General features: G+C 38.0%; 1 protein-coding gene across 1 annotated transcript in view; it reads left to right on the plus strand.

Annotated features, from left to right (window-relative positions):
- Positions 1-24,195, plus strand: part of MSH2 (mutS homolog 2) — a 144,221-nt gene extending 120,026 nt beyond the window's left edge. The window contains exons 9-16 of the mRNA XM_007944406.2: positions 1,273-1,396; positions 2,181-2,331; positions 4,843-4,940; positions 9,388-9,633; positions 13,860-14,064; positions 17,166-17,413; positions 19,924-20,099; positions 24,025-24,195. Coding sequence (XP_007942597.1) covers positions 1,273-1,396; positions 2,181-2,331; positions 4,843-4,940; positions 9,388-9,633; positions 13,860-14,064; positions 17,166-17,413; positions 19,924-20,099; positions 24,025-24,195 — 1,419 coding nt within the window. The remainder of the gene's footprint in view (positions 1-1,272; positions 1,397-2,180; positions 2,332-4,842; positions 4,941-9,387; positions 9,634-13,859; positions 14,065-17,165; positions 17,414-19,923; positions 20,100-24,024) is intronic.
- The last annotated feature ends 2,412 nt before the right edge of the window (positions 24,196-26,607 follow it).

Genomic DNA, 26,607 nt, shown 5'->3' on the forward strand with positions numbered 1-26,607 from the left:
TATGTTCTTATCCTTGCCCATTTAATGACCTTGATGTTTTTCTTATGCATGAGAACAAGGACTTTTATAAAAGAAAATATTAACCTTTATATTTTTGTATTTTTTAAAGCTATTTGTACAAATTTTTCAACTTTAAAAAAAATCAGCTTTTACTCAAAAATTTAAATATTGATATTTTACATAGTTGAGTTCTTTACCTTTATTAGTTTAAATTGAGAAAGTTATTTGATACTAATTTTCTTCACTATAATTTGATTTTTATTGCTTATTCCTTTTGAAGTTCATTTTGATATGTAAAGGTATGGTTTTGATTAAGTGAATAGTGATTGTGAGGAATTCCATTTATTGGATAATTTTTATTTCCTTGTTTTAGAAAATGGAATATCTTACCTTAAGCATATGTATATAAATTTAAATCTGCTTTGAGACTGCAATCTGTTCCATAGATTATCCTGTTTCTATTTTTTCGACAGCAGCACACTGTTTTTAGATATTGTTTTATGTAATAGTTTTTAATGTCTAGTAGAGATAGATTTATTTCATTCATTTATAAGAATGTTCTTTCATAATTTTATCTTTAAATTTTAGTCATTTTACTGTGTTTTAAAAAAGGGATTCCTATCGGACTTTCGGTTGTCATCATGGTTACCACTAGGAAGGAGCAGATCTTAACATTCAACTTTGTTTTCACCTTTCATAGTTGCCTCTTCATTTATTTTTAGTTCTTTAAAATTTCCCATTAAGCAGTCAAGACTTTGATACTAAACATTTTGTGAATATTTTACCGTTGGTAACTTTTTTTAGATCTATTTTCCAGGGCAATAAAGTACTGAAGAATACATTTTTAAATCATGAGATTTTGATCAACTTTTGAAGAAATAAAATTCCGTAGTTTTTTTAGAGCTAACTTTTTGAGATTTCTAAGATTGATCATAGGTTATAAATTTTGAACATTTATGAAACATGTAAAGAAAAAAGTAAATAAAGAATGATACTATTTAGTAACATGTACTATGAGCCCTGTAGCTTTCATATGAATAATTTTTGCACAACTTAAGCTCTGAGCTTCTAATTGACAGAACTTTTATATCTCTTAATATGTAGAAACTCCTTAACAGATGTGACTTAGTAATTTATGGATAACAAATCTTTAATCATTTAATCCAATTAGTATAATTTAGATTACATAAATAAAAGGAAAATATTTGAATCATGCTTTCCATCTTTACCCATCATTTTACAATTTAACCACACTCTTTGTACTGTTTATAGGTAGAAAATCATGAATTCCTTGTAAAACCCTCTTTTGATCCTAATTTGACTGAATTAAGAGAAGTAATGGATGACTTAGAAAAGAAGATGCAGTCAACACTAATAAGTGCAGCCAAAGAACTAGGTAAGAATGGGTCATGGAGGTTTGAATCTTTCTTCTTTTTACTCATCCATGTAGCCATTCATTTGTGGTTGCACTTTCTTGTTGCATGAGTCAGCCTTTACATTCAGAAAGTTCTCAACTCTGTTCTCACCATTGTGTTCTTGCTTAGTTCAGCCACTTACATTCTTTCTTATTCTATGGAAATAGGGTTCTGTTTGGCATACTTGGTGTCTGTCATCAAACTCTCCACTTCTATTCATCCTCCACACTGGTGCCAGAATTTCCTTCCAAGGAGATACAAACGGATTATACTACTTTTAGTTTAAGGTGCAGTCCTGCACTTGGTTGCCATCCATCCTCTTGATGGTTGCATATCACACTGTTGTGATTCATAGGTTTTTCATTAGCTGACTTTTTTGGAAGTGCATTGCCAGACCTTCCTTCTTAGTCCATTTTAGTCTGGATGCTCCAGTGAAACCTGTTCAGTAGCATAGCAACACACAAGCTTCCATGACGCTCAGAGTATAGCTGTGCATTGGCTGGGAATTGAACCCAAGTGTCCCTCATGGAAAGTGAAAATTCTGTGCCTCTAGGAATTTATAGATATCCTGAATTCATGTAGTTTTTGAGTGAAGTGGAATTTGAATTTTTTCCAATTAGGTACTATTAATAAAGAGTTTTCAATATGTTGTCATGTAGTGAAATTACATCGTTCACTTTTTGGTTTAATCATTTTAAACATTTACACTGGAAAATTACTGTAGATATTTATGGAGCACTTTTTCTTTTTTTCCTGATCGTAAAGGCTTGGAGCCTGGCAAGCAGATTAAGCTGGATTATAGTACACAGTTTGGATATTACTTTCGAGTGACCTGTAAGGAAGAAAAAGTCCTTCGTAACAATAAAAATTTTACTACAATAGATATCCAGAAGAATGGTGTTAAATTTGCCAACAGGTTTGTAAGCCTATATTACATTTTTAAGCCTTCAGCAGTTCTGTGGAGCTAAGCTGTTCTCTGATGAAATGTGAATGTTTAATGATAAGGAAGCTTTATCTTATTTATAGTTCACTGATAAGGCATTGGGTGAGGTTCAAGATTTGCTTTTTTGTAAATGATTAGTTAGATGTCATAGTATCATTTGGTAAATAATCCATCTTTTCCTCAGTGACTGAAGCGGTATATTGGATTGATTTACTTTCCCCTACCTGTTAGGGCTAGTTCTCCCTCTTGTCTATCTGCTTTAATTATTTTCACATGCTTTTTTTTTTTTTTTTTTCCCTTCCTTTCTCTCTCTCTCAAAGAGAACTTTTCTATTATTTATCAAGTTAAAAACTCCTTTTGGATTTCAGCTGAATGCACAGATTGTTTGGAGAGATGTCTGCCAGCTTTGTGAGACCATTCACTAAATTACAGCATTGTTATCATATTCCATTTTGAAAATACATTGTTAGCTTTTCTGCCTTTTTTCCTTCCTCACTGATGTCAGGAAGTTCCTGAGGGCAAATAGTTTATAATTTGGGGAAAAATTGACAGTAACAGCTGGAACTCCACAGGACTGCCTTGTTTTCTGGGTTTTACAGGCTTTCTGCCTTTGCTTTCTAGTTATGGAAAATGTTTGTGTTTTCCTTCTCTGACAGGTTTCTGCTTAAACACAAGTTCTGCTTTTTACCGGTTTTACTGTATTTTTTAAAATCTTCTGTGACTTGGAGGGAGTTTATTGTCTGACCTTTCTCCTGTACTATACCTAAAGCCTGTGGCTTGCCCTAATCCCACCCCTCCTGAATTTTCTCAGTAGTTTACAGATAGCTTTTGCATATATGATCCTCTTTCATCCATTTAGTTAACTAATGGTTGGAGTATCTGTTATGTGCAAACAATTTTTAGGTGTATAGAGTACCCCAGTAATGAAACAGTCTGTTTAATTTGTTCCTTAGAACAACTCTTGAGATAAATAGGACACGAATAGATTTCTCTAATTTTATAGATAAAACGGCAGAGAGATAAATTCTCTGGGGTCAGTCAGTCAATAAGTAACAGCAGATATTTCAACCTCAGTCTTTTGTTGTTGAATTTAGTTGTGACTATTTTCTTCTCTGTTTATTACCATTTTTCCAGTACAGTATACCCCTCCTGGTTCAAGAAATGCATATATTATAGCATAAATAAGACAGATCCTTTGGGGTTTTATAACATCTTTGAATTGCCTATAGGTTATTTATGTCATGTATAAAAGGGACTGGACTGGATGGCCTCCAAAAACATAAAACCCAATGCTGTTAAGGCAATTCAGACTCACAGTGACCATATAGCACTGAGCAGAACTTTCCCGTAGGGTTTCCAAGGCTGTAATCTTTACAGAAGCAGTTTACCACATCTTTCTCCCACGGAGTGGCTGGTACTTTTGAACTTTCGACCTTCCGTTTAGTAGCTGAGTGCTTAACCACTGTGCCACCAGAGCTTCTGGGATGGCCACAGTACTGTCAAAAGTTCTGAAAGATTCATTTGTTCGTTGAGATTGAATGCTTACTGTGTATCTGACTCTAATCTTAACCATTTTCCTTGTTATAATCTGTCACTGTCTATGCACCATCCAAATCTAAAATCTTTGTATGACCTTCATTATCTGGTCCCTGCCCACCTTTGTTTTCATCTCTTGCCACTCTTCCCACTGTGGTCTCACTTTTGTAATGTCCTTGACTCTTACTTTTCTTCCTTGAAATCTTTCCCTTTACCTGCTTCATAGTGTTCTTTTGTTTTGCAGCTGCCTGCCCATGTGCTATTCTTGAACCATACGTGTGTACTATGCCATTGGCCAATCCCATCAAGTTTACAGTTGTTGCCTCAGTTACATGATTCCCTTCCACCTCTGATAGTGGCTTCCTTCTCTATCTCTTCTACTCTGTGCCTCTCTTCCTTGCTTTTGTTCTTAATTTCATTCCCTTCCTTTGATACCGGTGAATATTATCTCCTTCTTTCATTACCATCTTTTATAAGTATCTTTTCTTTTAACTGTTGTTTTCATAACCCTTTTAAATTGCTCAATAAAATTTTGTTTTTGAAACATTTTCCTTATTTTGACAACTTTCAGTGTAGAAAGAAGTTGTGCTAAAATAATGAGAGATACCATAGTTGTTTGTTTTAAGGGTGCATGACTTTCATCCTAAATAGGGATGTAGACTTAATTCCATCTAAATATTTCATAAAAGACACAGATAGAATTTTACTCAGGGAAATAATTATAGCAAGAATTGTGCCAGTGGGCTATTCCAGACAGCATAAAATAACATTAATAACCTGAATTCCAGCCAGATCTGTCCCGTGAGTTGCCTGTTTTCTGCTTGTATTTCCATTTTAATTATTACTGTTTTGATACTTCATAGACTACTCTGGATGTCTTTTAAGTAATACATATTACCTCTAGGAGATGTTTTAATATTTTTAATGAACTAAGATCTTGATTTGCAGTAACTTGACTTCTCTCAATGAAGAGTACACCAAAAATAAAACTGAGTATGAGGATGCCCAGAATGCCATTGTTAAAGAAATTGTCAACATTTCTTCAGGTAAATTTAACATAAACTACTACAATAAATGCTCTGAATGTGACCTGATATTTTAATATTTGAAGTATGGTTTTCTTTTTAAAACCATCACACATTGTAACTGTTTTATATATTAGGCTGCATATAAAATAATACATGCTGCATTGTGATAGGAAAGGTAATTGGAAATTACTCTTGTCCATGTGAAGATAAGCCAGTGCAGGATAACAAATAGGAATACCCTGAAAAACAAAGCCGTGCAGAAAAGACACAATTTCTATAGGTATAGTAGTAACAAGGAAAGGAAATACCAATGGCTATAAGACACTAATATTTAGGTGCTCCACAGGCTCTACTCTAGTTTGTGGCAATAAATTCCACTAAAAAGCAATTACCAATTATACATGAGCAAACCTTATGTGAGTTCTGTGCTCTGTTTTATAGATTTTCAGTAGTCCATGCTAGTGGCATAGTTTGAAATGATTGTCTCTTAGTAATTGCTTTCTGTCATTAAGGGGGAAGCATGATTTGACATTGTGATATTGCTCATACAGTGGAATGTATGTGATAGGCTTTGCCTATCACCATGTGCTGTATTTACTGTAACTTTTATTATCACTGTCAGAAAATACTAAAGAACCACCTTAACTGAGTCATCAAAGTGAACATCACCACTAATGGAACAGGCACATAACATTCACTGCCTCCTGATGTGTGATGCGGAAGGAATGACACAGCGTTACCTGTGTAGTATTCTTGGAAAAAAAATGTATAACATCATAGCAACAAGAAGACAAAAATCAGATAAATTTAGATTGTGAAACATTCTTTTTAAGAGCTAACCTCTTTACAGATGTGTCAATCAAAGCAAGAAAGGAATGCACTGACATCTGTTCTAGATGAAAGGACACAGGACAGCAAAGTGCAGTGTAGATCCAGGGTTGGAAGTGGAGAATAACTTCAGAAGACATTGTTGGGACAAATTGGCAAATTTAATATGAAATATATATGGGATCCGTGTCAGATTTCTTTGGTGTGTGGTAAGGGTCTTGTGAATAAGTAGGAGGAAGTCCTTGTTCTCAGGATATGCATACTAAAAGTGTCATTTTTTTTTTTTAACTATACGCACATATACTTTTATAGATTGTTTCACTATTATGAACTTTCATCGTAAATCAGGAGTACACGTTAAAATTAAAGGGTTTTAGTTGAATACTTTTTATGTATTGATATTGACATGAATGAGATTGAGTTGTAGAGATTTACATTTTTGCTTGGTGGTGTCAGATAACTATAGCATGATAATTTAGGGGAATTATGTTTCTGAGCATACACTGCCTGTAAAATACCATATATTCAAACTACAGAAGCCTGTAAAATACCATATACTTAAACTAGGAATCTTCCTTAGAAAATCAAATTAAGTTATATTCACTAAGCTCCCAGTAAGTAAATGGTGCTAGATTTTAACATTTAAATTGACAGTTTTATATTTGGAGTCACCCTGAATATTTTTAAAAAACACCCTCTTCCTGGTCTTGTTGTTGTTGTTATGTGCCATTGAGTTGGACCCAACTCATAGCGAACCCTCCTTGGGCTTCTGAAGCATTATCACTACGGAAGTAGATTGCCCAACCTTCCTTCTGGCTGGTGGGTTTGAACTGCCAACCTTCTGGTTAGCAGTCTAGTGCCTTAGGCGCTGTGCTACCAGAGCTCCTCTTTCTGGTCTAGTATACACATAAACTATTTTAAAATGTAATGGATCATTTTCACAGTTTCTAGCTTGCTGGCAAGCTAGAAAAGAGGCCGTAAAGAGCCAGATGATGTGAAGTTCTAAATAGACTGTTAATCAAGTCTTTGGTTTTATTATAAACCTATTCTTGTTGCAATGAGCTCTGGTGGGACAGTGGTGGCTGCTAACGAGAAGGTCGGTGGTTTGAACCCATCAGTTGCTTCACAGGAGAAAGATGAGGGAGGCAGTCTGCTTCTGTTAATATTTATAGGCTTGGAAATCCTACAGGGCAATTGTACTCTGTTCTATAGGCTGTTATGAGTCAGAATTGACTGGATGGCAGTGGGTTTGGTTTTTTGGTTTATTGTTGTTGATATGTTAGAAAATTGATAACTTTCTAAGTACTTATAGTAATTACTCCACTAATACTTAAAACATTCTTACAGATTCCTATTGCTACAAGATAGGGTAGTGTGAAGGCTTTCCTATTTTTAAAAAAAAAAAAAAATCTATGCTAAGTAAAAAAGGAGTGAAATAGAGAATTTTATATCTGGCCATTTATGCCTAAGGCACTTGACTGCTAACCAGAAGGCTGGTGGTTCAAATCCACTAGCCACTCCTCGGAAGGAAGGCTGGGCACTCTACTTCCGTAGTAATACTGCCTCAGAAACCCAAGGAGCCTCGGTCGCTATGAGTCGGGTCCAACTCGACGGCCCATAACAACAGTATTTATAACTTAAGTTTTTTTTTATCTTATTACTTGTAGCTGGTAGCATTTTAGAATTACTTTTTAAATGTGATGTTAATTTTATAGGGAACAATTTTTTAATTTTTATTGTGATTTGGGTGAAAATTTACAGAACAAATTCACTTTCCATACAGCAGCTCACGTACACTTTGTCTCATGACATTGACTACAATTTACCACAGTGCAACAGCTCCCTTCCCACTGCCTCCCCAGAGTTACCTCTTCCCTGTGTCCATCCCTCCCATGCACTCCTGCCTCCCAAGCTGTCTTCCTGTGCACACAGAGGCCTTCTGTTCTTCCATGATTGATCTCTCCAAGGAGTTTATCTGCCTAATGTAAATGTTCAGCTCGTATTTTTGTCTTTTGTTCGGCTGGAAGCCATAGGAGTGACCTGAAAGGCAGCTAGAGGCCATAGTCTCAGTGGTTCTCTCAGGCTTTTTCAGACCAGCAAACTTGGTCCTTTTTTTTTTTTTTTTAATAATGATTTTGAGTTTTGTCCCACATTGTTCTTCCACTCTATCCAGGATCTCCTATATAGATCCCCCTCTGAGTGGTTCGACAGAGGTAGCTGGGCACCATCTACTTCTGGTCTCATAGTCGTATAGGCTGAGGGTCGCATGGTGTACCAGTTGCTTGGACTGATTATTTCCATGTGTTTTTTATTTTCTTCATTCTTCTTCGCTCTGGATGAAGAGAAACCCATTGTTGCATCTGAATGGCTGCTTGCAAGCTTTTAAGATCCCACTCGCTACTTGCCAAAGTAGGATGTGGAACAGTATTTTTGTGTAGTATGTTACGCCAGTTGAGCTTGATGTCCCCAGTGATCATGGTCCTGAGCCCATAGGTCCAACTACTCATTCCCTCTGGCTAGCTGGTGTGGGGAACAAATTTTATGGGACCAGATTTCCTACTAGTTGGTTAAACCCATAATTTTGTGTATTCCTAAAGTTAAATATTTTTCTCTTGAAAGTCTCTTGAAACATTTGAAGTGATTATTTCATGGTGGCATAGTGCCTAAGGCATTTGGCTGCTAACCAGAAGGCTGGTGGTTCAAACACACCAGCCAGTCCTCGGAAGGAAGGCTGGGCAATCTACTTCTGTAGAGATACCGCCTCGGAAACCCAAGGAGGGGTCTCTATGAGTTGGATTGTCTCAATGGCAGTGAGTTTGCGTTGTTTTTTTTTTTTTTTTGTATGGATAATCCTACATCATGTATTGGGCCCAATATACCAACCTCTCCAATATATTAAAACTTTAGAATCTATTCTGAAATTTTTGGCAACTTATGTTGCCTTTACATGCTTTGCCTGGCATATATCAGGGGACTTTTTTTATATACATGATAACTTTCAGTTTTGGTACTCTTTCTAGCAGAGTAGAATCTTGTTGAAAGCAGTTTAAGTGATAATTAGGAATCTAAATTTATATTAAAATTCAACTTTATGTGGTATGGATGAAAAAATAACTTTGCTGCAGACTGGCTTGTATATGAACAGCCTTGACAGGCACATTACAACTACTGCCAGGTGCTTGCAAGTTTCTTATGATAATTATGAGGTGCTAGCTTGGTTTCATATTCTTAAGTGCCTTAAAAATTGACAGTATGCCTCAGATATTACTGTAGCCTGCATTTCATACCTTAATATATTATAAAAGCTTTTCCTTGTCAGTTGTATGTTTTTTAAGCTTTACCTCGTTTCTTTATAAGCAGTCATGCAGTTAAATTTTCTTGGGTTTTGTTAAGGGAAGGCATCATTCCTTTCTTTTTGTGAAATCTGTTCACAGTGGGGGAGGATCTAGCAAGAAATTTTAACCTCATGTTACATTTAGGTGTTCCTTTCAAGTTTCCCTATGGCAACTCCTGTTAGATTTTTAAAACTGATTTGAATTCCAAAAAGGGGAAGTTAAATTTATTCTTATGGCTGTTTATATCTGTTTTTTATGATTCATTATTCTTGCATACATTTTCTGTTTTTATTTTTACATAGGCTACGTGGAACCAATGCAGACACTCAATGATGTATTAGCTCAGCTAGATGCTGTCGTCAGCTTTGCTCATGTGTCAAATGGAGCCCCTGTTGCGTATGTACGACCAGTCATTTTGGAGAAAGGACAAGGAAGAATTACGTTGAAAGCATCTAGACATGCTTGTGTTGAAGTTCAAGATGAAGTTGCGTTTATTCCCAATGATGTTCACTTTGAAAAAGATAAACAAATGTTCCACATCATTACTGGTAAAAACCTAGTTTATGGGATTTTGGGGGGTAACGGTTCTTTTATGTTGAAATGGAAAGGTACTTAAAATTGATGAAGAAAATCCCAGTCCTTGACGTTGTTGTTGTTGTTGTTGTTATGTGCCATCGAATCAGACCCGACTCACAGCAACCCCTCCTTGGGTTTCCAAGGCAGTATTGCTACAGAAGTAGATTGCCCAACCTTCCTTCCGATGAGTGGCTGGTGGGTTTGAACCGCCAGCCTTTTGGTTAGCAGTCAAGTGCCTTAGGCCAGTCCTTGACATCAGCAAAAGAAAATGTTATTCATGAGAGTTAGAAATATTCACATTTGGATTAGAGGGAAGATTTGGAAGGCAGGGGGCAGCTTATGAGAGAATATTGTACTTGTATGAAACTTCTGTTCCAGGAGTTCAGAGCACTTAAAAATGGACAAGCCCTCATCCTTTGAGTCAGTCCTTTCATTACTGAGATCGTTGAAGATCAGCCAGAGTTGGCTCCCAGAATGACATCAGATTAGGCAGCAACTCTTAAGACATGGCACCATATTCGTGTGAAAACCAAAGAAAAGTAGGCTTGGGTACATAGTTTAGCATGTCTGAAACTCGGGTGTTTTGAGAGATCTAACCAGATTCTGGAAAAGAAAAAGGAGGATGGGTTCTTTGGGCATCATGTAAGGATTATATTCTGCGTATGCTATTTCCCCAAATGAATTTTCAAGTTGTTATAGTCTCACTCAGACAAGTTAATTAATTGTACATTTTCCAAAAGAAGGGTCATGGGAATTTAATGTGGAGTTTAGGTGTTATGAAAGGTTTGGCCATACTGATCCATTCATTAGTTTAAAAAAAAACCAAAACCAAACTCACTGCTGTTGAGTTATATCTGACACATAGCGACCCCTCCTTGGGTTTCCGAGGCAGTATCACTACGGAAGTAGATTGCCCAGCCTTCCTTCCGAGGAGTGGCTGGTGAGTTTTAACCACCAGCCTTCTGGTTAGCAGTCAGATGTCGTAGGCACTATGCCACCAGAGCTCCCATTCATTAGTAATAGTGCTATTTATTAATGAGTAACAATGTATAGTTAATCAATTTTGCTTACATTCCTTTTCTGGAAGTCATTAATTTATCCTGTAGGCAGCTAGCTCTGTGAGCTGTGGGAAAATGTATGTGTGATCTTGTTAGGCAATAATCAAATTACAGGTAGGGTGTAGTTTTATGGTTACTCTGTAGCCAGACCCAGTGTAGGTTTGAGGAGATAATTACATTGCCTAAGGGGACAGTGAGGACAGTTACTTTCCCACTCTTTGGGCAGCTCAGCCCATGGTTCTGCTTTTTTTTTTTTTTTTTTAACATGCATTGTATTGAAATATAATTTATGTACAGTGAAATACACAAAACTAAAATGACATGGGTCAATTCTTTTTTTTTGCAGTGTTTTCTCCGTTCCCCTCCCACACCTGGCAACCAACAAAGAAAGTTTCCCTCCATATATAAACCTATCCATGACCCTCTACAACAATGAACTAATACTATGTTTGTCATTCAGCGATTGACTTACATCACTCAGCAAAATGTCCTCCAAGTTCATCCATATTAAGCGGTGTTTTGCAGACTCTGCATTATTCTTTAGTGCTGCATAGCATTCCATTATGTTTATGTACCATAGTTTGGTCATCCACTCTTCTGCTATAAATCTTAGAGATAAGTCCCTTGTCAGATACGCAATTATCAGCAAATATGAATTTGTTGCTGTCATTTTTGTTATGTGCTTTTTCGTGGTGTCGATTTCTTTGTTCATTATAATTTTCTGTGCTGAGCTTGTTTTGTTTTTGAATCGTGTTATCACTTCCTTCATTGCTGTTGTTTCAGTATTTGCTGAATATTTATGCTGGCCCTCTTTTTTTGATGTGAAGGTTTATCATTTTTCTTTGAGGTTTCCCTGTGATTTATAGTTTTCTTTCCAAGTGTAGAACAGTCCGTTCTATCTTGTACTTGTCTTGACTTTTCTACCACCTAGTTCTGTAAGGACACAATTTTTTCCCTCCTTTTGGTTCTGTAGTTGTCCTCATTTGTTGGTTGGTGTCTCTGGTTCCCTGTTTACAATCTTGTAGGTTTATTTACTTTGGATACTTCCAAAGTAGCTGGGTTGGTTTCTGGGTTATATCATCATGTGTGTTAATGGTCAGTTGTAGTCTGTTGTTGCTTCTCTGTCCAAAGGGCTCCCTTTAGCACCTCTTGTAAGGTTGGTCTGGTTTTAACAAATTCTCTGAGTTTCTGCTTATCTGGAAATTTCCTAATTTCACCATCATATTTGAGGGACAGTTTTGCTGGTTACATAATTCTTGGTTGGAAATTTTTGTCTTTCAGGGTTTTATATATACCATCCCATTGTCTTCTCGCCTGCATTGGTTTCTGCTGAGAAATCTGAGCTTAGTCTTACTAGTTGTCCCTTGTAAGATAACTTTTCGTCTTTCCCATGCTGCTCTTGTGATTCTTTGTCTTTGGTTTGGTAAGTTTGATGATGATATGTCTTAGTGATTTTCTTTTGAGGTCTGTTCTGTTTGGGGTTCGTGGGACTTCCTGAGTGGATATATCCTTATCTTTCATGTTGTTGTTGTTGTTGTTATGTGCTGTCGAGTCGGACCTGACTCATAGCGACCCTCCTTGGGTTGCCGAGGCAGTATCACTACGGAAGTAAATTGCCCCATCTTCCTTCCGAGGAGTTGCTGGTGGGTTTGAACCACCAGCCCTCTGGTTAGCAGTCCAGTGCCTTAGGCACTATGCTGCCAGATCTTTCATAGCACCAGGAAAATTCTCTTCCAACAAATCTGCAACAATTTTTTCTGTGGTCTTACTTGTCTCTTCCTGTTATGGAATTCTGATTACATGTACGTTATTCCTTTTGGTGGTATCCCACATGAACCTTAGGCTTTCTTCATTTTATTTTGATCTTTTTTCTGATTTATCTCTTTCCAAAGAAGTGTTCAGGTATTTGCCTTCAAGCTCCCTAATTCTGTCTTCCATTGCATCAGTTTTACTCCTTTGCCCATTCAATGTGTTATCTATTTCTGAAAATTTAGTATTAATCTTCTAGATTTCTGTGTGTAGATTTTGTATCATTTCTAATTTTTCATTTATTTTGTCATTTTATTCTTGTATTATCTTTTGAAATCGTTGTAGTGTTTTCTCTGTGTTTTCCTCGATCTGTCTCTCAATTCATTGAAGATACCTAACTATAATTCTTTTGAATTCCTTATCAGGGAGTTGCAATACTGCATCTTCCTCAGGGATTTGTTTTGGGTCTGTATCCTGGTCCCTTGTTTCTCCTGCTTTATCTTGCTTCTTTGTGTGGACTGTGATGCTCTGTTGTCTCCGAGGCATTGTGACGTTTTCGTGTTTATATTTAATTGGTGATTGTATGTTGGAGTGACTTGCCCATGATTTTTGTTTTCTTTGTTTTATTTGTATGTTATCTATGCAAGCAGGGTACTGTGCTCCTCCATTTGCTAGTTGACAGCACTTACATACTCACCACCTGTCTCCTTTCCTGTTGTCAGCCTCTCATATGTCCCTGGAATCTGAATGAGAATACTATTACTTTAAAATCCAAAATGGTTGCCACTTGTAAAGATTCAAAATGGCTGTGCCCTTGGTTACTTTAAATACCCAAAATGGCTGCATCCTCTGGACAGCAGAAAGCCAATAATAGCTCAGGTTGTCTCCTTCCTTTCAGTTTCCCTTTCTAGTCATAGGCCACCAGTGCAGTTGTCTCTATAGCCCTTAGTGACCAAGGTTAATGTTTAGGTCAATTCTCAGGTCCCAACACCACTTGTAAATATTCAGGCCATTGGTCCTGTCAGAGTAGCTGACAGCCTGCAGCTCTCACCATCTCTGTATACTCTTTTGTTCCAGTTTTTCCACTAGTTGGTGCCTAATCCACTGCTGCATAGTTCTTTTCAAAGCTTGGGGCTCCAGGATTATCTTCTGTATCTCTGTCAATTGGTTTTTCTTTTCTTTGTTGAAGAGGGTCTGTTTCGCTTGTCTGCCTATTCCTCCATCTTACCAGAAGTCTCCCATGGTTCTGCTTCTATTGTGTCAAATCAGTGTGACTTGTGTGATTAGTCACCAGTGTGTAGTGGCCATTACTCCTGTGTTTAGGATTAACAGTTAGTTTGTTTGCAGAAACGAATGAATAATTTTGCCTTTTGATATAATTTGTGTTGTAGGTCCCAATATGGGAGGAAAATCAACATATATTCGCCAGACTGGGGTGATAGTTCTCATGGCGCAGATTGGGTGTTTTGTGCCATGTGAGTTGGCAGAAGTGTCCATTGTGGACTGCATCTTGGCTCGGGTAGGGGCTGGTGACAGTCAATTGAAAGGAGTCTCCACGTTCATGGCTGAAATGTTAGAAACTGCCTCTATTCTCAGGTATGTGCATGTCCTAGTGTCCTGAAATTGGAAATGGATGTCCCTGTTTGGTACAGGTATGTTCACAGCTTCATCTGTAAGACATTTATCTGCTTTAATAGTTGTTTTCCTGTGAATTTTATGTATTTTGCATTATCTTAAAGGGGTGATTAGTAGTAGTTGTGGAAACTTCCTTTTTTTTTTTTCTTTTTCAAACTATGCTCAATATAGTTGGTTTTTTTTTTTTTAAGTTTCCATAATTTTTTTCCCCCATTTCCTTTTAATTGTATTCTTTTCACCCAGGTTAATGTGTGTCTGTCCTCTAGTTAGTGGTTTACCCTCCCTCCCTCACTGACCCCTGGTAACCACCAAAGAATGTTTTGTTTTTTGTAAAACGCTTTTCTTGACTCTTTACAATAGTAGTCTCATAATATATTTGTCCTTTTGTGATTGACAATTTCACTCAGCAGCATGTTCATCCCTGTTATAAAATGTTTTGCAGATTCATCATTGTTCTTTAATGTTCCATAGTATGCCATTGTGTGTATGTACTATAGTTTTGTTTATCCACTGATCCGTTGATGGGCGTTCTATCTTTTTGCTATCATAAATAGTGCAGTAGGCATAGATGTGCATATATCTGTTCATGTCATAGCTCATATTTCTCTAGGATATATACCTAGTAAGGCGTTCTGGTGGTATAGTGCCTAAGGCATTTGATTGCTAACCAGAAGGTTGGTGGGTCAAACCCACCAGCTGCTCCACAGAAGGAAAATGAGGCAGTCTACTTCTGTAAAGATTTACAGCTTTGGAAACCTAATGGGGGTCTCTGTAAGTCAGAATTGACTCATTGGCAGTGAGCTGAGTTTTGAGTATATACCTAGTAGGATTGCTGGGTCACGTGGTATTTCTATTTTTAAGGAAGTACACCTTACTTTTCTTTTGTTTACATTGTTCATACTGCCTGGAATGGTCCTTCCTTGCCCTTTACCCAAATCCTTTCAATCTTTATGGCCCTAAAAGACAGAAATTCTACTTCTGTGATGATTTTCCTGGTCACATTAGCCTTACATTGTCAGGCCTCCTGTTTGACACGCCTTGTAGTTTATTAGTATTTTATTTTAGAGTTTTGTATGTTGTTGTTGTTGTTATTTGCCGTCGAGTCGGCCCCGACTCATAGCGACCCCTCCTTGGGTTTCCAAGGCAGTATCACTACGGAAGTAGGATTGCCCAACCTTCCTTCCGAGGAGTGGCTGGTGGGTTTGAACCGCCAGCCTTCTGGTTAGCAGTCAAGTGCCTTAGCCACTATGCTACCAGAGCTCCTAGAGGTTTGTATAGTAAGGACAAATTCACCTAAATAGCAATCTGGCCTTTGTCCTGGCTCCTTGGAGCTAACCTCTAAGCCCTTGGTATTTCCTGAGTTATAGGAGTGTCTTGGGAGCTCTGGTGGCATAGTGCCTAAATTACTCGATTGCTAACCAGAATGCTGGTGGTTCAAACCCCTCACCCATTCCTTGGAAGGAAGACTGGGCAATCTACTTCCGTAGAGATACTGCCTTGGCAAGGTGAGGTCACTTTTAGTTGGATTCAACTCGACAGCAGTGAGTTTGATTTTTTTTTTTTTTTAGGAGTGTCTTTGTTAGTCACAGTGGACCCCTAAATAGTTTACACTAAGGAGATGACTCACAGTGGGGGCTAGCCATGCCAGAAAGGTGAATCAAGAGGTTAGAAGATTGGGGCTTTAAGCCACTTGATATTAGCCCAACGTGAGGTGGGGGCAGGGAGTTGGAGATTGGGTTCTGCTCTGTGGGCATTGATTTAGTCAGTCATGCCTATGTACTATGAGAACTGTAGGCACTGGAGCTTGAGTGAGCTTCCTTGGTTAGTAGTACTCTTTGAGTGCTGGCATACTTCAATACCAAAAGGGTAGCTTCTCCCTGAGCATGATGGAAATTTCACCTTTGGAGCATCCCAGATGTTGCCCTGTACATCTCTTCTTTTGGCTGGTACTATTTGTATCCTTTTGCTATATTAAAGCTAATCCTTAGCTAGCATAGCACTTTACTGAGTTAGGTGAGTTATTCTAGTGAATTACTGAACCTGAGCATGGTCCTGGGAAGCCCTGAATTTACAGTTGGTGCCTGAAATAAGAGCAATCTTGTGGAGAACTGTCCTCAGACTGCGCAGTTTGGCCAAACGCACTAGACGGTTATTGAAATCTTTTGTCTATTTCCCTTTTTAATGGTTTCTTTGAAGGCCTGGGCTTTATCTTCTATGTTTTTGATCTCGTCTAAAGTACTTTGCATGTAGTAGGTCCTTAAAAAATTAATGTGTTTTAATTTCTGAGAGGATCTGTTGTTTGTGGGGAATTATAAAAGCAACACAAACATATAATAATAGTCATTAGGCAACAGGTTAACATCCATAACTTTCCATGTAATGAAATAAGCAAAATTCACAGAAAAAGAAGTATACATGGCCAGTAAGCACGTGTGATGCTGTCAGAGTCATCAATTGCAGTGGTTATAGAAAGAATAATCACATATGGTATGGGTGAGGCACTTTGGGCACATGAATTTATATAATCACCACAGAGTGTGTGCATATCCAGTCATCACCACTGGTCCCACCTTCATTCCCTATTATTATTTTTAAAATCTTGGCTGATTTAATTGTCAGGAATGAATGATAATTGGTTTATTTGGAAATTCTTTGCTACTCAAAACCAAATTCACTGCCATTGAGTTGATGCCGACTCATAGTGATCCCCAGTGGGTTTCCAAGGCCATAAGTCTTTGTAGAAGCAGACTCCCTCATCTTCTGTGGAACATTGGCTAGCAGCCAAATGCCTTAACCACTGCACCATGAGAGCTCCTTCTTGATTACTACCAGGAGCTGGTAATTTAAAAATTATTTATTCACTGTTTGTTATCTCTTCTATCAATTGTTTGTGTCCATTTTTTAATTGATGTTTTGTTGCTTTTTATTGACATAATTGAATTTTTTATACATTAAGATAGTCTGTTATATTTGTGAACATATCTTCCCTAATGTATTCATCTTGTTTTTGATATTATCACGTTTGCTGTCATGGGGAAATTTCATGTAATTTTATGTTTCAGGTCTGCAACCAAAGACTCATTAATAATTATAGATGAATTGGGCAGAGGAACGTCTACCTATGATGGATTTGGGTTGGCATGGGCTATATCAGAGTACATTGCCACAAAGATTGGTGCCTTTTGTATGTTTGCTACTCATTTTCATGAACTTACTGCCTTGGCCAGTCAGATACCAACTGTTAATAATCTACATGTCACAGCACTAACCACTGAAGAGACTTTAACTATGCTTTATCAGGTAAAGAAAGGTGAGTATAGAGACCTCAGGTATACTGTAAATTCTGAGTGTGACAATGGCAAACTCACTACCCTTGAAATCATTAGTAATTGCCTTGCTTCTGAGTTAATAGGAAAAATTGATGTTTTTATAGAACACCTTTACTCTTAATTCATAGATAGGGACAGGCACATGGTACATGTTTGTTTCCCAGTAAGACCACTGACTCCAAAGCAATTGCAGAAAGAGAATGATCTGTATTCTGGAATAGCTCCATGGAGAGATGTTCTACTACCTCTCCATGGCGGTGTGTTTTCTACTTGAATGAGCTACTAGGTAATAACAGTTACTACATTCTGAAGTTCCAAGGAACTAGTGGTTATTGTTTAATAAAATGTTTTTCTAATTATCTAATTGTGTTTTTAGGGGTGTGTTCATTTAAAGCTGGGAGTTCCAGAAATCCTGAAGTTTTTAGTAGTTATCCCATATGAAATGACTTCTCTTTTGGTATTTCATCCTTTAAAAAGTTGGTCATTTGTGGGTCTGGTTGCTAATTAGATTACTGATTTGATGGGCTTCACATACTGTGAGGTTTTTATTGCTTAACCATCTTACTAATCTTCCGGATAACTTCTTCAGGTGGCTTTCAGGCTTCCTGTGAAGATGTTTTTCTGCCTCAGGTTGTGTACATAGTTGAGATCCCCTTGGCCCTTTTATCTTTTGTTCTTTGTGCTTTGTTGAGCGTCTTTTCAGCTGCTCTGATAATTATTGGCATGGACTGTGGGTACTTTTAGTTAGAACTGACATTTCACATGAAGTTATGTTTTTTGCTTTTAAATTGTTGGTGTTACAGAAATGGGCTTTCAATATAAACAAGGCCAGAGAAAATACAGAGAAAGCAGAATAAATTCATCCTTCCCTGAGGAGCTCTGGTAGCATAGTGGCTAAAGCACTTGACTGCTCACCAGAAGGCTGGCGGTTCAAACCCACCAGCCACTCCTCGTAAGGAAGGTTGGGCAATCCTACTTCCGTAGTGGTACTGCCTCGGAAACCCAAGGAGGGGTCGCTATGAGTCGGGGCCGACTCGACGGCACATAACAACAATAACAACTGTGGGGTTTATTGAACATTTACTTTTGCCTCATTTTTGTTTGTTAATCTTTAAGTCATAAAAAACATCCAGCCCCAGTAGATTTCCTAGGATATATAACTAGATGGGAAAATAATTGACAGTTTCTATTAGTTCTCGAGGGAAAAGTTCAAAATCAAAGTTTGTCAGTGCCATGCTCCTTCTGAAAGCTCTAGGGGAGAATGCATCCTTGAGCGTTGTTAGCTTTTTGTGGTTCTGGGCATGCCTTGGCTTGCAGACACATCACTCCAGTCTCTCTTCACATGTGGTCCCTGTGTGTGCTCTTCTCTTCTTACAAGGATGTTAGTCATTGGACTTAGGACCAACCCTAATCCAGCAAGGAGCTCTGGTAGCATAGTGCCTAAGGCACTTGACTGCTAACCAGAAGGCTGGCGGTTCAAATCCACCAGCCACTCCTCGGAAGGAAGATGGGGCAATCTACTTCCGTAGTGATACTGCCTTGGAAACCCAAGGAGGGGTCGGGTCTGACTCGATGGCACATAACAACAACAACACTAATCCAGCATGATCCTCATTTTAACTAATTATATCTGCAAAGATTATGTCCAGATAAGGTCATGTTCTGAGGTTTTGAGTAGACTTGAATTTTGGGGGGACACTCTTCAACCCACTACACAATTAATAAGGCTGAAATGAAAGCTCCATAATAACTAGTATAATTTTTATTGAAAGTTTAGAAAAAGTTTCTTGAGTCAATTTATTCAGTGCAAATAAAGGTAAAGATTAGGTGCCTGGTCTATAAATTTACCAGTAATTTGGGTAAAAAAAATTCACTGTCATTTATTTGCAGGAGTTCAGAATCAAGAGTCAGAATATAAAAATAATTAAAATAGCTTTTAATTTCTTAAGCAGACAAGTATTATAAATATTTATATTTATCTAGTTAGGTTTCCTTAGCAACAATCACTAGAGAATGATACGGTCAAATCCTGAGGACAGGCCATTCAGTAATAATAAATCAGTATGTTTTTATTTAAATGCTACTTCTAATTAGTGACACATTGACCCCTTTTTGGTTCTTAGGACTTTTAATTCCTCCCTTATGAAATGAGGAAACCTCAGAGACACTGAGCTGATTAATTTCTTTCAGATTAGGAAATTTTCTGGGCCTTTGAAAAGTATCTATCAAGCAGTTTTCTTTGCTGTGTTTATTTTCTCTACTACGTTTGTCAAGGATAAAATACAGCATGGTGTGCCGAGTCATCATCATTTTGCATTAGGGGTTTAATTAAAATTCCTTTCTCTAAATTACTTTGAAACATTTGGCTAGTCTATTTTAAATAATACAAAATAAATATTCCTAATGACAAAGTGAAAAGGATACATTCTATTCACATTAATTGTTCTCTCTTCCCACCCTACCACTTCCCACCCATCTATATTTCCTGTAGGTGTCTGTGATCAAAGTTTTGGGATTCACGTGGCGGAGCTTGCTAATTTCCCTAGGCATGTAATAGAATGTGCTAAGCAAAAAGCCCTGGAACTAGAGGAGTTTCAGAATATTGGGAAATCTCAAGATGATGACAAAACAGAACCAGCAGCAAAGAGATGCTATCTGGAGAGAGAGGTTTGTTGGCTTGTGTTTGCAGTTATTTAATCTCTGTATATTGTTGCATGAACCAGGTCACCAAGCTGTGTTATTTTTTTTTCCCCATATTATTCTTCTGTTTAATTTTTGATCAGTCATTTTTACTTACATTTCTTTGCATGATAAGGAATCCATCTCTGTCATTCTGATTTCTGCAGTACATCTCCATAATCAAAGATTTAAAAAGTTAGGAGGAAAGGAATATTAGGTTTAAAATAAGTAATTTAAAGGAACTATAGATGTCCAAGAACATCTTTTGAGTACTTGGTAAATGAATAGGTCAAGTCCATTCAAGTCCAGTTAAATGAGTGCTTAGTTAAGATGATGCGAAAGAAATAAAAAGATAGTTCCTACCCTCGAGTTGTTTAGAATCCAGTTCAGGAGATAAGAGTAATGGATATGTGGTGGAGAATAAAGGCGCATATGACAAAGCGCTTAGGGGTCAGGATATTTTCATTCTCTTCTGAGAAAGGGGTCTTAACTTGGGCCTTCTCTGAGTGATGGTGGGATATATTAGATGGACACAAAGATATAAACATATGCCCACCTTGTTTTAAAAAAAATGAAGGATTACTAGTTTTCTTTAATAATTAAAATAAAACTATCATAATTAATACCCTGGTCCTGGCAAAATTTAACGTGCTACTCATTGTGACAGTTTTTTACTTGTCATGTTCTTAGCTTTTACCCACTGAATTTTTGTTCTTACTTGAAGCATAGATGGTTATTAAAATAGATGATGTGTATGGCTTTTGAGCTTAAAAGAAATGCGTTGTAAATTATTAGTAATTTTAGGTATGGTGTTAATATGTTTTGAAAAATCTTGATGCTGATGTCAATAAATACATTTTAACTATCCATCTTGTTCAGTCTAGATTTTATTATTTTTTTTAATGTAGGCACTTTTAAAGTTTCATTCATTTTTGTTATTGTTGATCATATATACACTGCAGAACATACATCAATTCTAGTTTTTCTGTCTGTACAATTCAGTGGCAGTAATTGTATTCTTTGAGTTGCACAACCATTCTCACCCTCTTTCTCTGAGTTGTTCCTCCCTCATTGATATAAACACACTGCCCTATCTGATCTCTTCAGTTACTGTTGTCAGTTTAATCCCTTGTAGATAGTTCTTAAAAGAGCATAGTGCTCAAGGCAGACTTTTTTTTTTTAAAAAAAAACTAGTTAAGCTAAACTATTTATTTTTAAGAAGACTTCAGGTGTTATTTTTGGTTTAAAGTTTAAAGATGATCTTGAGCTAGTAGTTTCAGGGGCTCCTCCACCCTCCATGACTCCAGAAAGGCTGGATTCCATGAGAATTTGTAATTCTGTTCTGCATTTTCCCCTTTTGATGAGGATTCTTCTATAGAATCGTTGATCAAAAAGTGGCTGGTGGGTTTGAACCACCAGTCTTCTGGGTAGCAGTCCAGTGCCTTAGGCACTATGCTACCAGAGCTCCCTTAGTAATGGTAGCTGAGCATTATCCAGTTGTTCTTGTCTCATGGCAAAGGAGGCAGTTGTTCATGGACTCACATAGCCACACATTCCATATCTATCTACTATTCCTGACTCTTCCTTTTTCCTGTTACTCTAATGTATAGAGATCAAGTAGTGTGCCCTGGATGGCCACTTGCAAGACCCCAGGTACAATGCAGTGAACTGGAGGTAGAATGGAAGCACTTAACACATTATTAAGCCAATTAACTAGGATGTCCCATGAAAGTCCCATGAAACCATGGCTTTAAACCTTCAAACTAAGGAACCAAATCCCATGAGGTTTTTGGTTTTACATAAGCAGCCTTGATTTAAAATTTAGAGATTATCTCAGGGCAATAGTTTTGGTGTTTCATCCAGTCTCCATGGCTCCAGAAAGTATGGAATCCATGAGAAATTGAAATTCTGTTCTGCATTTAACCCCTTTTGATCAGGATTCTTCTGTAGAATCTTTGATCAAAATGTTCAGTAATAGTAGCTGGGTACCATCCAGTTCTGGTTTTATGAAAGAAGACAATTCATAGCGAAGTATTATTTCTTTATCTCTTGAGTGTACTGTCACTTGAGTCATCACCTTTCACCATCAGGGCACTTAATGGGTTCTCTTGTGTGAAAAGCAGCCCTTATAGTTTGGCTTCATAGGCATTATAGCCACTTCTCACTTATCAAAGATCAGATTGTTATAGGCAGCAGTGTCCCCTTCCCCCGACTTTGTTCACTCACCATCAGGCATCCCCATGCATCTCAGGATGAGTAATGCATTGGGGCCTGTGGGAGTTGAGGGTAGTTGGTCCGGTGTTTCCTGCTGCCTGCCCTTGGTGGTGAACCCCACTTGTCCTCTGTCTACCCAACAGCCCCTTAACCACCCCCATTCCTTCCCCATTTCTGCCTCCCCCACCAACCTCCCCAGCACCTTCAGGCCCTCACGCAGCCTCCCACTGCCTGACCGCAACCTCACATTGTCCCCGCCATTGACCTACATCCTCCATGGCCGGAACAAGATATTGCAGACAAACAGGATAAAGTGTCCAGTGGTCAGCCGGCCATCATCCTTTGTGTGGCCTGGTCATTATGGGGGCCTACAGTATATCATTCAGGGTGGCCTGCAAAGGACACCCTGGGCCTGGCTGTAGTGCCGTGAGGACTGGACCTAGACTATCGGAAGCATCATCTGAGAATTTGTTCAAAGTTGTCATATATGTGAGATGTCAGACAGTAAGTGAGGAGTCAGACCAGACCAGACTCATAGCCCTTGAGACAATTTCAACTCATAGCAACCCCCACTGGATTTCTGAGGTTGTAAATCTTTTTTTTTTTTTTTGGCGCTTTAGGTGCAAATTTACAGAGCAGTTTATTTTACATTCAACATTTCATGTACATTTGGTTTCACTCCCCAGTTACCATCCCCAGCCCTAACCCACTCTCCTCCCCGCCCTTCTCATTATCCCTCACCCCTGAACCCCTGAGGTTGTAAATCTTTACGGAAGTAGATTGCCCCATCTTCCTTCCACGAACTGGCTGGCCAGTTTGAACTGCTGACCTTCTGGTTAGCAGCCAAATGCCTTACCCACTATGCCACCAGAGCTCCTTAAGTGAGGAATAAACGAATAGTAATATTTGCAGTCTTCCTCACTGTGAGGGACTGTTCTCAGCACTTTATACATATTAGCTCTTTAATTCTCACAACAGCCCTGTGAGGTTTATAATATGCCCCCATGTTATGGGTGATGAATGTAGATCACAGAGGAATTTGCCTAAAAAGCCACACAAACCCAATCCAGCCCACTGCCATCACATTGATTCTGACTCACAAAGACCCCCATTGAGTTTCCAAGGCAGTAAATCTACACAAGTACATTGCTCCATCTTCTTTCCACAGAGCAGCTGGTGGGTTTGAACCACCAACCTTCTGGTTAGTAGTCACCTACCTTAGGCACTATGCCACCAGAGCTTCTTTAAGAAATCACATAGTAAGCAATAGCCACATTCTTTGGAACAGTTATATCTGGGCTGTAAAATCAAAAGGAAAACATCCTCTTTGTGCATGTGTGTATTATATTTTCAGTGACTTTATGCCTAACAGAATTCTTGGTAATCATTGGGTTCTTCTCAGAAGAATAAGGTAAGGTGTGAGAAGTGATAATAACCAAGGGTTTTAAAACTTCTAAAGTATTCAGTCCCTTTGCTTCAGTAGCAGAAAGTATGTGTATTAATGTTCTCTTAATAATTTGCTATAAAAAAAATGAAGTCTTGGCTCTATATTTTAGACAGTGCACACCTAAGTAAGAATGTCCTTAAATATTGGGTAGCATGTTTAGATTGAAATTTAGTGAAACAATTTATTGTTGTTTAATGTGACTTTTAGAAAAGACATTTTAAAGACTAATGAAATGTTCACATGTTTTTCCAGCAAGGTGAAAAAATTATTCAGGAGTTTGTATCCAAGGTGAAGAAATTGCCATTTATGGAAATGTCAGAAGAAGACATCACAATAAAGTTAAAACAGCTGAAAGCTGAGGTGGTAGCAAAAAATAATAGTTTTGTAAGTGAAATCATTTCACGAATAAAGGTTACTACATAAGAAGACACCACTAACGGAATGAAGATAAAAATTGATAAGCTATGGTCTGTAATACTTCTGTATTGTTTTATACTTAACCGTTTTCCCATAATGTTGGCTATTGATGGCCTGTGTGATAATCAGCTTAATAAAACGTTTAGTACAATACTTTGCTGTACGTACATTTCAAAGATCTTTATTTTGAAAAACGAGCTGTAACTGAGAAATATTTAAATGGATGTAGGCAATAATAAACAACATGTTGAATTTTATAAATAAAATCATGTAGTTTGTAGAATTTGAGATGCATTCTATTTCTTTGTAATATGACCTTTATAATGTATTACTAGGAGCTCTGGTGGCATTGTGCCTAAGGCACTTGGCTGTTAACCAGAAGGCTGGCGGTTCAAACCCACCAGCCACTCCTCGGAAGGAAGGTGGGGCAATCTACTTCCGTAGTGATACTGCCTGGGAAACCCAAGGAGGGTTTGCTATGAGTCAGGTCTGACTCGATGGCACATAACAACAACAACAACAACAATGTATTACTGTGTTACTTATGTTGTAAGCTGCCATCAAGTTGGCATTGTGTCACTCATTGTGACCCCATGCACAGTGGAACAAAACACTGCACCATCTCCATGCTCAGTTGCAGATCAGACTATTGTGATCCATGGCGTTTCCATTGGCTGACTTTTGAAAGTAGGTCACAAGGCCTTTCTTCCTAGTCCTGTGCTCCATCATAGTAACTCGAGAGCCTCTGCTGACAGGCAGATGCGTGGTGGCTGTAGGCTGCATTTGAGGTGTGTTGGCTAGGAAGAGAATCTGATTTCCCATGCAGGAGGTGAAAGTTCTACCACTGAACCACCAGTGCTCATTGTGTTAATTATGGAAGCATCATAAAATAAATAATTAGGTTGTCCTTTTCAGTTGCCATCAGATGCTGGATATCCTTCCTCCATCATTTATCTAACCAGCCCGTGCATCAGTACAGGTAGTCCCCAACTTAACAACAGGATTCCACCCCAACAACTCTGTTGTATGTTGGTTCTGGTGGAAGGTGAATACCTCTTTTTTTTTAAAGTTTATTATTTTTTATTATCAGTATCTTTGTAAATCTGATCTTTATTTGTCTTAGAGGGTTGGCATGAGAAAAATAACATCAGTGAATGAGGCACTGCAACACTGTATGTAGTACATAACTGCTAACGATAATATGTACCCAGAAAAAAGGACAGTTGTAAGTGTGGTTCATAAATTTGTAGTAACTTGAATAAGTTTACTTATTCCCAAATAGTGAGGAATCAAATAGCTAGCCTAGTAATCTTGTAAAAGCAAGGATCTTAAAGTTGGAGGCAACCATAGAGACCACCCCCAGTGGTCCCCAGTGATTCCCTAGTGTCTCTGTGTTGGCAAGAGCTCAGTTAGTAGCATACATGTTAGTCAAGAAACTGCTGTCAATCCAGAGTCCTAGTGCGATTCTGCACCTTTCCACCATCTTCCCATCCCTGTTCTGTGGTGAGATTTAGAAATCTGGATTTTTAAGAAACTACTTCAAGATTGGAAACACTGATTTAGTGTATTCTCTGTTTTTAGGAAAAGAGGGCAAGAGTTAGTGAGTGGCCCTGCAGAGAGTTATGGTTGAGGGGAGGGGGAGGAGGAGAGCAATCTTTTCAATAAACGGTGACGAGATGATTAAATTGAATTCTGCTTTGTATTATGTATGGACATCACCTTTAAGGAGATTTTAGGCAAATGATCAAGCTTTTAGTGTTCTATAGAGGAAAATATTTTTCTGATCTTGTTGTTGTTGTTACTTGCTGTCGAGTCGGCCCCGACTCATAGCGACCCCTCCTTGGATTTCCGAGGCAGTATCACTACGGAAGTAGGATTGCCCAACCTTCCTTCCGAGGAGTGGCTGGTGGATTTGAACCGCCAGCCTTCTGGTTAGCAGTCAAGTGCCTTAGGCATTATGCTACCAGTTTCTGATCTTGGTGTAAGGAGAAATTTTGTCAATTACAAAAGCACTATCCTTAAAGACTGACATATGTAGCTATTGAAATTAAGAACTTCTGTTCATTAGAAGGCACCACAAAGTGGAAAGATCTATAATGGGAGAACATATCTGTACCACATAAACTATCAAAGGATTTATATCCAGTGTATATGAAATTACTCCTGTAAAACTACCAAGAGAGCATTATAGTCTTTATACAACAAAAAAGCAACGCAAAAAAAAGACAAGGGATCTGATAAGACATTTTTTCCAAGGAAGAGACACACATGGCCAATAAGCAAATGAAAAGACCACTCAACATCATTAGTCATCAGGAAAATGCAAATTGGGACCAAAATGAGATACTACTTTACATCTAGTGGGATGGCTAAAATAGATGATAACAAGTATTGACAAGGATGTGGAGCAGTTAGAAC

This window comes from Orycteropus afer, unplaced genomic scaffold (genome assembly GCF_000298275.1).
Source record: "Orycteropus afer afer isolate SDZICR_OR568_19922 unplaced genomic scaffold, OryAfe1.0 scaffold00124, whole genome shotgun sequence".
NCBI classification, from domain to species: domain Eukaryota; kingdom Metazoa; phylum Chordata; class Mammalia; order Tubulidentata; family Orycteropodidae; genus Orycteropus; species Orycteropus afer.